Raw genomic sequence first — 12,859 nt, forward strand, 5'->3', positions numbered from 1 at the left:
GCAACTCGCTTGACAGTGGTATGTATTGACATTACCAAGTCTTTCAGCTATTAGTAAAGTAATACAACTTTTGTATTAGGGCGTCCTGGATTGGTTCGTCGCTATACTTATAGGAGTTAATAACGTTGTACCAACCGTACTGTATAATAGTAATAATTATACGTGTTTTTATATGGAACCATTTGTTGTTGCAATAAATGGTAAAAACTCTATACGGAGTATTTATATTAGTTTCGGCAAATTGAATATAATAAGTGAATCAACGATTTCTATAAACTGTGACCATTCTTTTTGAACCTTGACGCAAGATAATAATTAAACAGCGACCCATAATTAAGTATTAAATTATATGACTTAGGTCGATGTCCACTTATTTTACAAAGAAATTGAAAATTCTTCACAGTGTATTTTATATAGATCTCTTGCAAAACACAATTAGTCGAAAATCCAATCATACCAAACAAAACCAATCCAGAATAATCTTAAGACACATATTGCTCGCATAAGACTGTCTTCACATTGTTTAAATATTGAAAAAGGAAGATACCAAGGTAAGAGCAGACGGACTATTATGTCCGTCGATTATGTGATCTTTGTGATACTAAACAAATTGAAGACGAGTTTCATTTTATTCTTCAATGTCCAAAATATTATAATTTGCGTGCTATTATAAGTCTCCAAGTACATTAAATTACATCAGTTGTTGGGTTTGGATCACGTTGGTCTTGCTAAATATATCAAATGTGCTTTATTTTAAAATCTGTAATAATTAATTGCCCAATTGCATGAAATTCATTCAATGTATTTAAGAAACACATTCTCTTGAATGCATGTAAACATATGTTAAAATTTATACTATGCCTTTAGTGATGTGTAACACTTGTTGACTCAAAACTGTATTTTCAATCCGTATATAATTTTAATTTATTATATGTAATGTGTGGAACTGTGAGAACTGTGGAACACTTGATCAGGGGGTTCCCACATTTTAGACTCCAAAGAGTCTAATGTTTATATTATATTGTAATATGTGAAATGTTGTAAACTGATGGGCTGTATTGCCCAGGGTGGAATTTCTGAATAAATAATATTATATAGTATCATATTTGCTATTTCGGACTAGTTTATGAATGTAGGTTTTTAAGGATCCTCGACACCCAGTTACTTCTACTTTTCATGACAGTACGTCACAACATGGCGATGTTAACGAATTGTGAAGCAGTTCGTATCGCCAACTTTTGGTTTTTATCTCTGTGGCGCAATGGGTGTAGCTTCGGTCTGCCAACCCGCAGGTCCCGAGATCGAATAAAACCGTTACATGATTTGCGAATCAACGCAACTTCGTACTTTCGCATCTTCGCCCTTTAATGCGAAAGTGCAAATGTCAAAGTGGCCCCATCGGAACACCATAATGACTGGATATCTCTCTTGCACCACCTATTCAACATCTTTAAATAAATACCATAACAATTCCATATACTAGTAAACACAAGCTCAGTAAAAACTTTATTAATCATTATTCCCATGTTGAAATGGCCGCATGTAGCGTCAATTATTTTACGTTTATGTTGTCTGATACTCGCGTTGGTTAGAAATTTTATACATATAGAAATCAATGCTTTGAAATTCTTTATTTTAAATGGAAACAAGTGCACACTTTTTGCAGTCAGCTATTTTACTTTCTACGTGCCATCCAGCTATTTTCAGTCAGCTACTAGTACATGTAATTTACTTTCCGCATGCCATCCAGCTAATTCTGGCTCCATATAACACTGTAGGGCCCCATGGATTTAATTTGACCTGGAATCCAGTTTTGGTAACAGCAGTGACTGTCGTTAATATCCGTACATTAGTATTGTGAAGAGAATCCAAAAGAAATAGACCGTACGTCACGGTCGGCGTCTCCTCAAAAGGAGACTTGAATTTAACGTTTTGTATGTATGGCCACCTTGGAGGAGGGGCTTTGTGTTGTCCAGCGGTCCCTGATTCACCTTGGAAAAAGACACAAAATCACAAGATTATGTAGAACATTTTTAAATGCATTCCTCTGCTTTAAAGCTCATATTTTCATAGACATCTTGTATGAACATTAATATTTTTAAATCATACATTTACATTTTCTTTGTCTGTGATAACATTACGAATCAGTTTTGAAATGTTGTTTTTAAAGTGTAGAAATTAGAAATAATATGAATATAAGTAATAAGAAATTATTCTTTTAATATTATGAGGTGATAATTTCGGTCGGAGTGTGGTAAAATCCATCATAAAATTTAACCACGCCCCGACCAAAATTATTACCTCATAATACTCAAAGAATGATTCCTTATTCCTTAAATATATTTCAACATGTCGATAGTACATGTTTGGATTCTTACGGCCAGAAGAACCATAACTAGTTCTTAAACCTTTAGTAAAGAAAAAGATCTTCAGTGACATGCAGTGCTTTTAATTTCAATTTATAAATAATAAAATGCTCCACCTTTGAAATAACTGTTTTACTGCCTGCCTTTCGAATATTTAAAGACAACAGAATCTTAATATAGGCATAAATTTTATAGTATTCTGACGTATAATGGCTCGATGTTTAATCTTGAGCAAAAGATTAATTATCTTGAAACCCGAGTAGACGATCTTGAACAATACAGTCGGAAAAACTGCTTGAAATTTTCTGGAATTCCTGAGCAACACAATGAAGATACTGACCAAGTCGTTCTAAACACTGTCAACAATTACATTCTGAAATCAACTGAAATTACCCTCGATCGATACTCGATTAGCAATTCACATCGTTTGGGACCTCCACGAGGTTCAAAGTCTCGACCTAGGGACATCATTGTGCGCTTCACAAGATATCGAGACCGTGACGCTGTTTTTAAGAATAAGAAGAACTTACAGAGCTTCAACACAAACTCGACAAACAATTACAAAATATTCGTCAACGAGGCTCTAACAAGACACAGGGCCCTGCTGTTCAAGAAGGCCCGTGCAGCTGTCAAAACAGGCCATGCATCTTTCTGCTGGACTAATGACGGGAAAATAATTGTTAAACTTAACAATGACAAGAAAATTCCCATTCGTTCCGAAGAAGATGTAAATAAACTTTCGGCAACAGGTAAATCCCGCCATCCAAGCTATGCAGCCGCTGCCGCTTGCAACGCTGACTAGTGTGCGCTTTGTCTTCGGACAGACTGTGTAAATAGCAAACAAATATTATTATGTCTCCCTTCCTATGTCAACCAAGCCAAGTTCAGAGCCAATCAGTTTGCTTGGTTTTTTTTTTAATAAAAAATTGTACAGCATTTAATCATGTTTTGCTTAGATGTTACTACAATGTCAAACACGTGTGCTTTTGTATTTGTTGTGTATCACATGTGTGCTTACCTCTTTACCTTTCCATATACTAGTAAGAGGTACATGTACGTGTTTATACAAAATACGTCTCTCTTGTACATACCTGTTTACTTGCATATGCTTAATATATTGCATGTGATCTCTAGTATCTCTTGTTCATTTAATACTTTTTTCATTGCTTTTGGTACTGATGTCCTACTTTCACTTGTTTTGAGGACATGCAATACCTTTCACCCACTTTACGACACTTGTAAAATATTGTTTGATTTGTTTTTGTGTTTTTCCATACTCTCAATGTTTTTCATTATTTTGCACCTTTTTGCTTATTTCAGTTATATTCATAACGGCAACTGTCAACAGTTTTTGGTTTATTTGGAATTCGTTCAAGAAAAGTATTGTTAAAGCTATAGATGAAAGGGAATTTTGTTGTACAGTATGGTTTTTTTTTTGATTTGTCAAAAGCTTTTGACAGAGTGTAGCACAAAGGTCTACTTTTAAAATTACAAACATATGGTATATGTGGCAATATTTTTAATTGATTTGAAAGCTACTTATGTAATCGTAAACAAAAAGTTATGTATAAGGACTTATTATCCTCCTGTAGATGTGTCAATGCTGGTGTACCTCAGGCCTAGTTCTTGGCCCTCTTCTATTTTTGATTTATGTTAACGATATGTCAGAAAATATGCTTTCAATGTGTCTACTGTTCGCTAATGATAACTCTTTACAATCTTCTTCATACAATGTTGCCAATATTGACTATGTCCTGAATCATGATCTGAAAGTTCTAGAAAACTGGTCATCTAATTGGCTGTTAAAATTTAATCCATCCAAAACAAAAGCAATATTTTTGTTACACTCAAAACAAATTTCTACTAATTAAACCTCCATCCTATATTCAATTTTGCTTCGGCAAGAGACGACTTAACATCATACACACAAAACTTAGACATAACTGTATCTTTAACTTCGACCTTTTCAGAAAAAATATAATTGAAAGCCCTAATTGCCAATGTGGATTACCAGAAAATTCTTATCACTTGTTTTTTGGTTGTAAAAATTATACCAATGCACGAAATGAATTGTTTTCTAACCTTTTGAACTTAAATCAAATTCACATTATTAATTGTCATTTACTTTTGTGGGGAGATGAATCTCTGAGTGTCAATTTAAACATATTTTTTTAGCTGTTCAAAGATTTATAAGAGATTGTGGCAGATTCTCGTAATTTCAATGTTACTGCCTAGACCAAAGTCAAACAGAACTGTTTTTATAAGTACGTTTGTTCAATAACTTAACTATATTAGTAGTATCCATTTCTATGTACTTTCCATTCTAAACTACTATACAGTTGTAAATTGTTTTACTTGGTAAGAACCTCGTAAGTTGTAAGAACTTGTGTTCGAACCATTTGTATATGTATATGCAATAAAATATGTTCAAATAAAAAAAATTATCACATTGATGAAATACTTACATTTCATAGTTTTGCCTGTAATAAAATGAAATTGGAAATTTTAATCCGAATAAAAATTAATGCTGAAACATCAGAACCAACTCAAGCAACTTTTAGACGCTGACTTACGATTCTGTAGTGTCTCTATCTGTTTCTTCATGTCGTACAGTTGTTTCATTAAATGAAACACCAGTTCGTTTCCGGATCGATTTTGTCTTTCATCGTTGCTATTCTGCATAACGATTGAAAGTGTTATAAATCATATTGTTGTTAGATATCATGGATGTTATGTCAAGGAGAATGCCAAATAAATAAACTGCTGTTTGATAATTAATTTTTTTTCAAATAAATGTCTACCACCAATGGCCAAATGCACGCACGTAAACAGAGAGAGAGAGAGAGAGAGAGAGAGAGAGAGAGAGAGAGAGAGATTATTTACACATCTCCTATAACCGATCTTTATTGAATTTTCACTTATTGTATTCAATGGGTAACCTACATTTCTATTTTTTTTTCAATTTCTAATGAATCAGATACTTAAATAAGATATTTCGTAAAGTATACTAATATTTGACTGTCGGCTGTCAAGTTTGAAGCAAGATATAAAACTTGCAAATCTTTGTTTCATAAGCATGCCTTTAAAAAAAAAAAAGAAAACTTTTTTACAAAAAATTGTGATCGATTGTGAACGTAATTAAATATATATAATTTGTCTTATGAAATATGCATTGTCATGTGCATCACGTACTTGAGACTGAACGGTTCCAGAAATGGCGACTGCCGTGACAAGCAACAAAACCTCTGCGATAAGACCCATTGTCATCTTTCGGTGTACCTTAAAGGCTTTGATCAAAACATGTAAGTATAAGAAAAGAGTTTTTGAAGCATGAACATTAATTTAAAACAAAAGACTTATTTTGAATGAAAATAAATTACAGTTAAAAATCAACGTCTTTAAATACAAGATGAAAGATAAAAGACTTTTTCCTCATTCTATAAAAAATCTATCCACATTTTGTAGTTTCGAATGAGATTATTTCATGTACTTAGTAATTAGTTTGCTATTACGAAAGCTTACATTTTTTCCAACGTAAATGTGTCGAAAATTAATTATTTATTCTGAAATTTTTTTATAAATGATAGTCAAACATAATATTTTATAAATAATACTTACGATAGAAGTGCAATTTCTATATTCGTAGATTTCTTATTGTTACTGTTTTGCCACACCTGAAGTGAATGAGTAATTAGAATATCGATAGTACTTTATATACTGATACCTGATACCAGGTTCATGTTTATTAACTGTGCAACTGCACAAAGCTGATACCACAGAGTGGCAAATATGACTATCACTTACAAGCGACAGATTTCTTTTCAGTTTCACAGATGTTGTCGTTTGTAAAGTTTTGTTTTGGGTTTATGTTATTTCTCCCTTTATTTATTAACTACGTTATTTAATTTTTAGCAGATCATTTTGCATAGGTATGTAATATGTTTACAGAAATATATTTGATTTAAATTGAAGGGATTGGACTACCATGCGTTTACTTAATAAATCAAACTTTAAAATCATTAAAAATATTATATTCAAGTACCAATATTCGGTGCGTTTCGACTTAATGCCCTGTACCCTCGACGCCAACATTCCCACGCCCAGTTCGTATTGCACACGACGGATGCAGTTTCAGAAGAATTCCTTAGCACCGCGTGAATCTGCGCGGTCACACGGTTACTGTACTATTACTAAAACGTTCGTAACAGTGGAAAAATATTAGTAGAAGCAAAGGGAAAGACATTTGAATACAAGAGACAAAACGACCTAATCATGATGGAAGAATTTTTAATCGAAACAATGATTTCTATCCCCATTAAAGATCTGCAGGATATTCAACCCCACGTAACCCCAACATAAACAACAATTTTAGAAAAAAAATGTTTTTATTCTTGAGGCCTTTCCTTTTATACCAAGAAAAAGGGGCTGGTTGATTTAATTACGGACCAAGACACTCGTAAAGTCTATCAGAAATGTTACATTAAAGTTATAAAACTCAGAGAATTTAAAACTATAACAATTTGAAATGAATGTATTTTGATCCGAGTTTTAAATATCTTCATTTTGGAAAATTTGTCCTCCAAAATTGGTGGTTATATACAGCAATTTTCTTTAAAAATGAAAATTCATCGGTCAGATTTTCATGTTACAAACATTTCTGGGACACGTACCATTAATGTTATTATAATATCAACCATCCCCTTGAAATTTTTCTCCGCTCTACAAGCCAAAAGAATAATTTTTATCACTCATCACCATGATTTGTATCAGTCATTGCCACATTATGGTACTTTCAATGTTGATGCTTTGACTACCAAAAAACACCTTCCTTAATTTATTTTTTGTGTTTGAACATTTTTTTCATTTTTACGCATGTGCTTTAAGATTTACGTGCATTATATGTACCTTCATTTTACATATAAAATTGTGAATTAATTTCATCTGTGAGTTTTTCATTTGTTTGCATACAATTTGCAAACATTATTCTTCTTTGACCAAAATTACACGATAACTGGATTTCATGATGTGACAACTACATTTCTTTTTCAAAAAACCCTTTATTATGCTGCGGCTAGTAAATACCTTTGTTTTATTGATTTTGGGCCACTTTATGTGTCATTGCTGCATATATTTACTTCATATCCATTTCGTTTCTTGGTTCATGATGTTCTCAATGACATCAATGTATTTAAGTACATTTTTGTACCTTTCATATAAGTGTAAGTTTGTCTTTTAGTCATCCTGTAATTGAATAAATTGTATAATGATGTTTATACATGTATTTCTCTCAGGTACACTGAATTTTTATTTCTCAAATTTTGTATAGATATTTTTGTACAGTAGCATAGCTTAGCATTATATTACAAATTGATAAATGCATGAAAAAAAGAATATATCATCTCGTAGAAAAGCAGATTTAATCAGCTTTGAGGACAAAGCATCCTTAGGCAAAGGGGGGAACTGTTTTAGGTAGGTAGATAGTTTTAAATTCTTTGAATTATAAAACTTTAATGTAACAAGATATAATTTCTGAATGTTAATTTAGCATGTAATTCAAAAAAATATTGCAAAAAATGAAGACGACATCATAAGTTCATAAATTATCCAACACAATTGAAAACAGCAGATTTCAGAGAGGACGTGACAAAGGATGACAGACAAGGAAAGAATGTATGCATCAATCCGGCGAGAGAGAAAGAAGTGAAAGTAATCTCTAACAGGTCTATCCTTATTAAATATAGTCCAAATTTGAGCATCGACGTTGATATTACAGAAGCAAAAAAAAAATCTTAAAGCTCTCAATATCCTAGTGAAATTACCATAATATATCAGAATACAAAGGACTCTTTGTAAAACAACCAAATACGAGACACTTCTCTAATTAATAACAGAAAAAAAAATAATTAGTTTCCAATCCTCAATAAAGAGCATCGTTTTGTCGAGGATACGGATGGAAGTGGATAAAGAAATGCGAAATGGACAAGCAGGATTTAGACAAAGGCGTTCCTTCACGTGTTGATTAGTCACAGGAAGAAAATTGCTATATAGTATTACTGACCAGACTTGCAAGTGGGAGATATCACTATGCAGGCATACGTTAGTAAAGTTGGACAAATACTTTAGTGAATCTTTAGGGATGCCCACCATACAGAAACTACATGCATATGATGGATTCATATGCCGAGTCATCCACTGAAGAATCGTTACAGACAACTATCAACACCAGAGCGAGACAAGTTGACATACTACACTATCTCCTATACTAGTATATGATTTTTTCTTGTGCCAAACAGCAGCCTAACAAGCAAACAGTGGACATTTAAGTCTTGGCTTGATCTATGACATTTGCTCTATGTGAATTCGTCTTCAAAACTCTCAACATCAAACTACCATTCTACGAACAACAGCCACACAGACTGACTTCTGCATCAGTGCGCAGAAAACAAGAATCAACTTAAAACAAACCGTTGGCATTAAGATTTGCAACACCAAAAAGGAAGATGCAGGATTTACCTTTTTAGGAGGAATTGTCGGTATATCAGAGTTCACAAAAAAGATTATAAACAAAGGAGAAAGAAGGCTCAACAAGCTTCTTCCATTTTGAGACCAGTGTGAAGAAGCAGGCCGATGGGAACAATTAAGTACCAAGCTCAGAATGTTTAACAGCAAGGTGAAGTCCGTGCTTCAGTATGAATCTGGAGCCTGGAGAGAAACGTTGATAACATCAATACATGGCATATACTGAGGAAAGCAAACTCCCATATCACAAAGCAAGCCTTGATTTGACATCGAAAGCATGGAAGGCAAAAAAAAAATATCTGAACTAGAGTGCTGATATCAGATTTGATGAAAATTGGCAAAAATGTGGAAAGACAAAGTCCACTGTACAAGACAGAGGGAGACAGAAAGTCACTATTGTTCTCTTATGAATTTCAGATATGAAAAATCCTTTTCTGATATCAGAAAATATATATTTTGAATTTCTTAATCAGAAAATACTTTAAAATATCAGACACTTTCACTCGGTAAAGCTTCGTGATATGGCCGACTGGCCGTGGTTTTTAGACTACCGGTATATAGGTAAATCTTAAGGAGGCTGGGTGGTCAATACATTAACCATCAGATCTTCCCTTATTTCTCAGGTATGATACGTTTAGTTATGAACTAATATTTAGTAAAGACAAAATCAAATTATCTTCGTTTAAAAATTTCGATATTTTTCTATATCTATATTCAAAGCTCTTTTTTAAAACATTGATTTAGTCTAAATAAAATGGCCACGACCATCAAGCCCTCGTCTTGAAGGTCAAGTCACAATTGATTAATCAGGTTCTTGTTTGATTGGAAGTTTTATATTTAAGAAATAAAGTACGAGTTTTTGCGAATGTTGCAGAATAACCTCCGAGGTCGAGAAATGTTGTTTTGAAATATAAAAGCCGAGGCGTTAGCCGAGACTTATATATTTCAAACAACATTTCGAGACCGATGAGGTTGATATAATCATAAGGTTAATATAATGTTTTTCATCACAAACTGAAGGCTTTCTGGACGGAGAAAAAAACCCCGGTATAAGCACTTGTGCACATATATCAACAATGGCAAAAGGTCACAGTATTTTTTTGTCCATTGTACTCTCACAATATCTTGGTTTTCGGTCACATTGAAAATTGTCTTTGTTGGAATCATTTTCATTTCACTGTAAAGAAATATAAAACAAATGAAAAAAACTAACAAAATTTATTGTACACATCATAATATAATAATAAGGTTTATCAATGTTGTTTACAGTAAACTTCATTGTTTAACTCACCATAATCTTATAATCTGTCCTAAATATATTTCAACCATTCAACCTGAAATGAATGAATGTACGAGGGTTGTTCGAAAATTATTGAGACATTTTCTCTTATTCTTTTAATAAGAAAGATAAACTCTTGAAATTTCACCAAAACGTAAATCAGGATAGAGATTATCAATGTGAAAAGTTTCCTGTCCATGGCATGAAAAGATCATTCATGGTAAGCTGACCAACTTTTCGCAACGTCATTTTATTGCTTCTTATTGCTCCTGTGTTTTAAACACCTTATAAACGAACGGAAATAATAATTATTCTTTATTTCTCATCTTTTGTTTTCATTTCAAGATGTCATCATTTACATTTTCTCTCATTCTTGTTTTTTTTGGGGGGGGGGGTCGAGTTATTTTTACCCGAAAGTCTAATTACTGTGAATGTCTCCTGCAGTCATTTTATATATATATTTTAAAATTGTTGACAACGGTTAGTGTGTCAAAAGTACTTGATAATTAATCCCTAAGGCCTAATTCTAGTTAAACAATCAGTGAAAAAATAGGATGAACTCAAGCTCTATACCTTGTCTTGTCATCGTATAGTTATTTTAAGCAATTGCGTGGCCTTAAAAGGTCTTCTGATATTTCCACCAGTTTGACGGTTTTCAATGCGCCGCCATGACGTCAGAATTCAATGTAAAGTCGTTCTCAGATTCCTATTGTTTGGTAAATATGTGTGTACCATATTCGTATTTCAACTCGAACATCAGTGAAACTTAATCAAAAGTTAGTCGCAAAGAATAGCAAAATGAACATATTTAATTTGATTTCTTTAATCATTAACTGTAATTCTACGGACACTTATAAAATAGATGTTAAAGTTGTTAAATCTCCAAGTTCATGGCTACACCGGGTACCCCGACCACTGACTTGTTTATATATCGGTGTAAACAAAATATTAGATATTCTTTTTATATTACTTTGTTTATTATTTGTTGGCGCTTCTTCAGTGACTATACCAATTTTCACCAAAATTCGTCAATTAGAAAAGAAAATATTCGAGTTGTCTCAATAATTTCCGAACAACCCTCGTACATATTGTATTGATATTCTATAGAGTATGAAGATCTCTTAAAACAAAAAAAAACATTAACAAATGTATTTGGTATTATATTTGTCATCAGAAACAAAAAAAGTGTTAAATAAATATGGTCCTGACCTTATAATAATAATTCTTAAATCTCTCTCTCTCTCTCTCTCTCTCTCTCTCTCTATATATATATATATATATATATATATATATATATATCTTAATCTTTTTTGTAATCAATTTAACACACAACATATGTGAACCATTAGAAAACAACAGAAAGGTGCAATTATAAACCTTGTTCAGCTGGTGTTTCTTCCTTCTTTTCCTCCTCCTTCTTCTCTTCTTCTTTCTTCTCTCCTTCTTCAGCTGAGAAATGATACAAAATGTTCAATGTTCAATTCAACTAAACTACGATAGTCATATATGGTGTTTCAAGAACACATATATTGGAGGACAGTTGAATAAAAGACAACCTCTTTGAACTTTACTAACAAGCTAAGTAGTATATTGTACTAAAAAATTGTTATGTAGTATATTGTACTAAAAAATTGTTATGATTAATAAAATTGTAATTTATAGACATTTTAGAGGGTAGGTTTTTAATGAGATGCTTGCCATTTCCTTAACTACATACACTGTATAAAAATGTAAACAAATTCTATAAACCTTTCACTTCTGGTGTCAAATCCTTTTCATTTTATTTTCAGGATTCTTTCAACCATTAGCTTGATGTTTGTTTGATGAATTCTTGTCTGAATGTTACAGGTATACTTCCTGATAAACTTACATAGTCTTAATAAATGTATTTGTTTTAAATGTAACATTCTACCCACTATTAACCAAAATTATCTGGAACCTTCAGATATAGAGGTAACGGTAACGTATTTTTAAACCTGTATCCAAACAGACATTTTCATGCCTTTCGATTTCTTTCCGCAACATTTCCATGGTATCTTCTACAATGTGGTCCTCTCCCTTCTTCAACAGCCCATTATATCCTTGATATATAGGAAATCATAAATTGTCTGTTTGCATGCTCATTCCCAACAAAAGGTAGAATTGTACCCAAATCGGATAGTTTTATTTTTCCCAAATCTCACCATTAATATCTCATTATTTGAAGAAAAAATAATAGAACATTTTCCCAATCCTTTTTTTCTTTTATTAATAACTAACTTATCTAATGCATGATGAAAAAAATACGCTCTCACTGAGTCTCCGCCAAGCGCTCGTGACGTGCTAGGAGTTTTTACCGCGCGTCCACGGCGTGCTCTGCACCCTGACTGCGCTTACAAGACGTTCTTTACTTCATGTTAGGTTAATATTAATTTGTACAATTGTATAGGAAACAAATAAGAATTTACAACTAGTAGATATTTATTTACTAGTAATTAAAAACTAATTAAAAAATTGTTTTGATTTTATGAAAATGTACATAGTAATTGAAACATAGTTACTTCTAAACAATTTGTTTTGCTGTTACTATTAAGAAAATTCTGCTCATTACAATAATTTTCACTGTTTTATACACACCATACATGATTTGCCAATTTATATTGTCCACACATGTTCAGACTCGAAGTGAATTTATCATTAAGGGACTATCTGCCAT

General features: G+C 32.4%; 2 protein-coding genes across 2 annotated transcripts in view; both read right to left on the minus strand.

Moving 5' to 3' along the window:
* Positions 1-1,616: 1,616 nt before the first annotated feature.
* On the minus strand, positions 1,617-6,108 carry LOC117681453 (uncharacterized). The gene is made up of 5 exons (XM_034446043.2): positions 5,985-6,108; positions 5,559-5,653; positions 4,940-5,042; positions 4,832-4,846; positions 1,617-1,991 (listed from the first exon to the last, which is right to left on the minus strand). The coding sequence occupies exons 2-5, from the start codon at positions 5,631-5,633 to the stop codon at positions 1,729-1,731; spliced, it is 456 nt and encodes a 151-aa protein (XP_034301934.2). The 5' UTR covers positions 5,634-5,653; positions 5,985-6,108; the 3' UTR covers positions 1,617-1,728.
* A 3,852-nt stretch (positions 6,109-9,960) lies between these two features.
* Positions 9,961-12,859, minus strand: part of LOC105339818 (thioredoxin domain-containing protein 3 homolog) — a 39,234-nt gene continuing 36,335 nt past the window's right edge. Inside the window, exons 26-28 of the mRNA XM_066076229.1 lie at positions 11,542-11,613; positions 10,177-10,219; positions 9,961-10,062 (exon numbers count right to left, since the gene is read on the minus strand). Of these exons, the coding sequence (XP_065932301.1) occupies positions 10,215-10,219; positions 11,542-11,613 (77 nt within the window). The 3' untranslated portion in view covers positions 9,961-10,062; positions 10,177-10,214. The remainder of the gene's footprint in view (positions 10,063-10,176; positions 10,220-11,541; positions 11,614-12,859) is intronic.

This window comes from Magallana gigas, chromosome 2 (assembly GCF_963853765.1).
Source record: "Magallana gigas chromosome 2, xbMagGiga1.1, whole genome shotgun sequence".
Taxonomy (NCBI): Eukaryota; Metazoa; Mollusca; class Bivalvia; order Ostreida; family Ostreidae; genus Magallana; species Magallana gigas.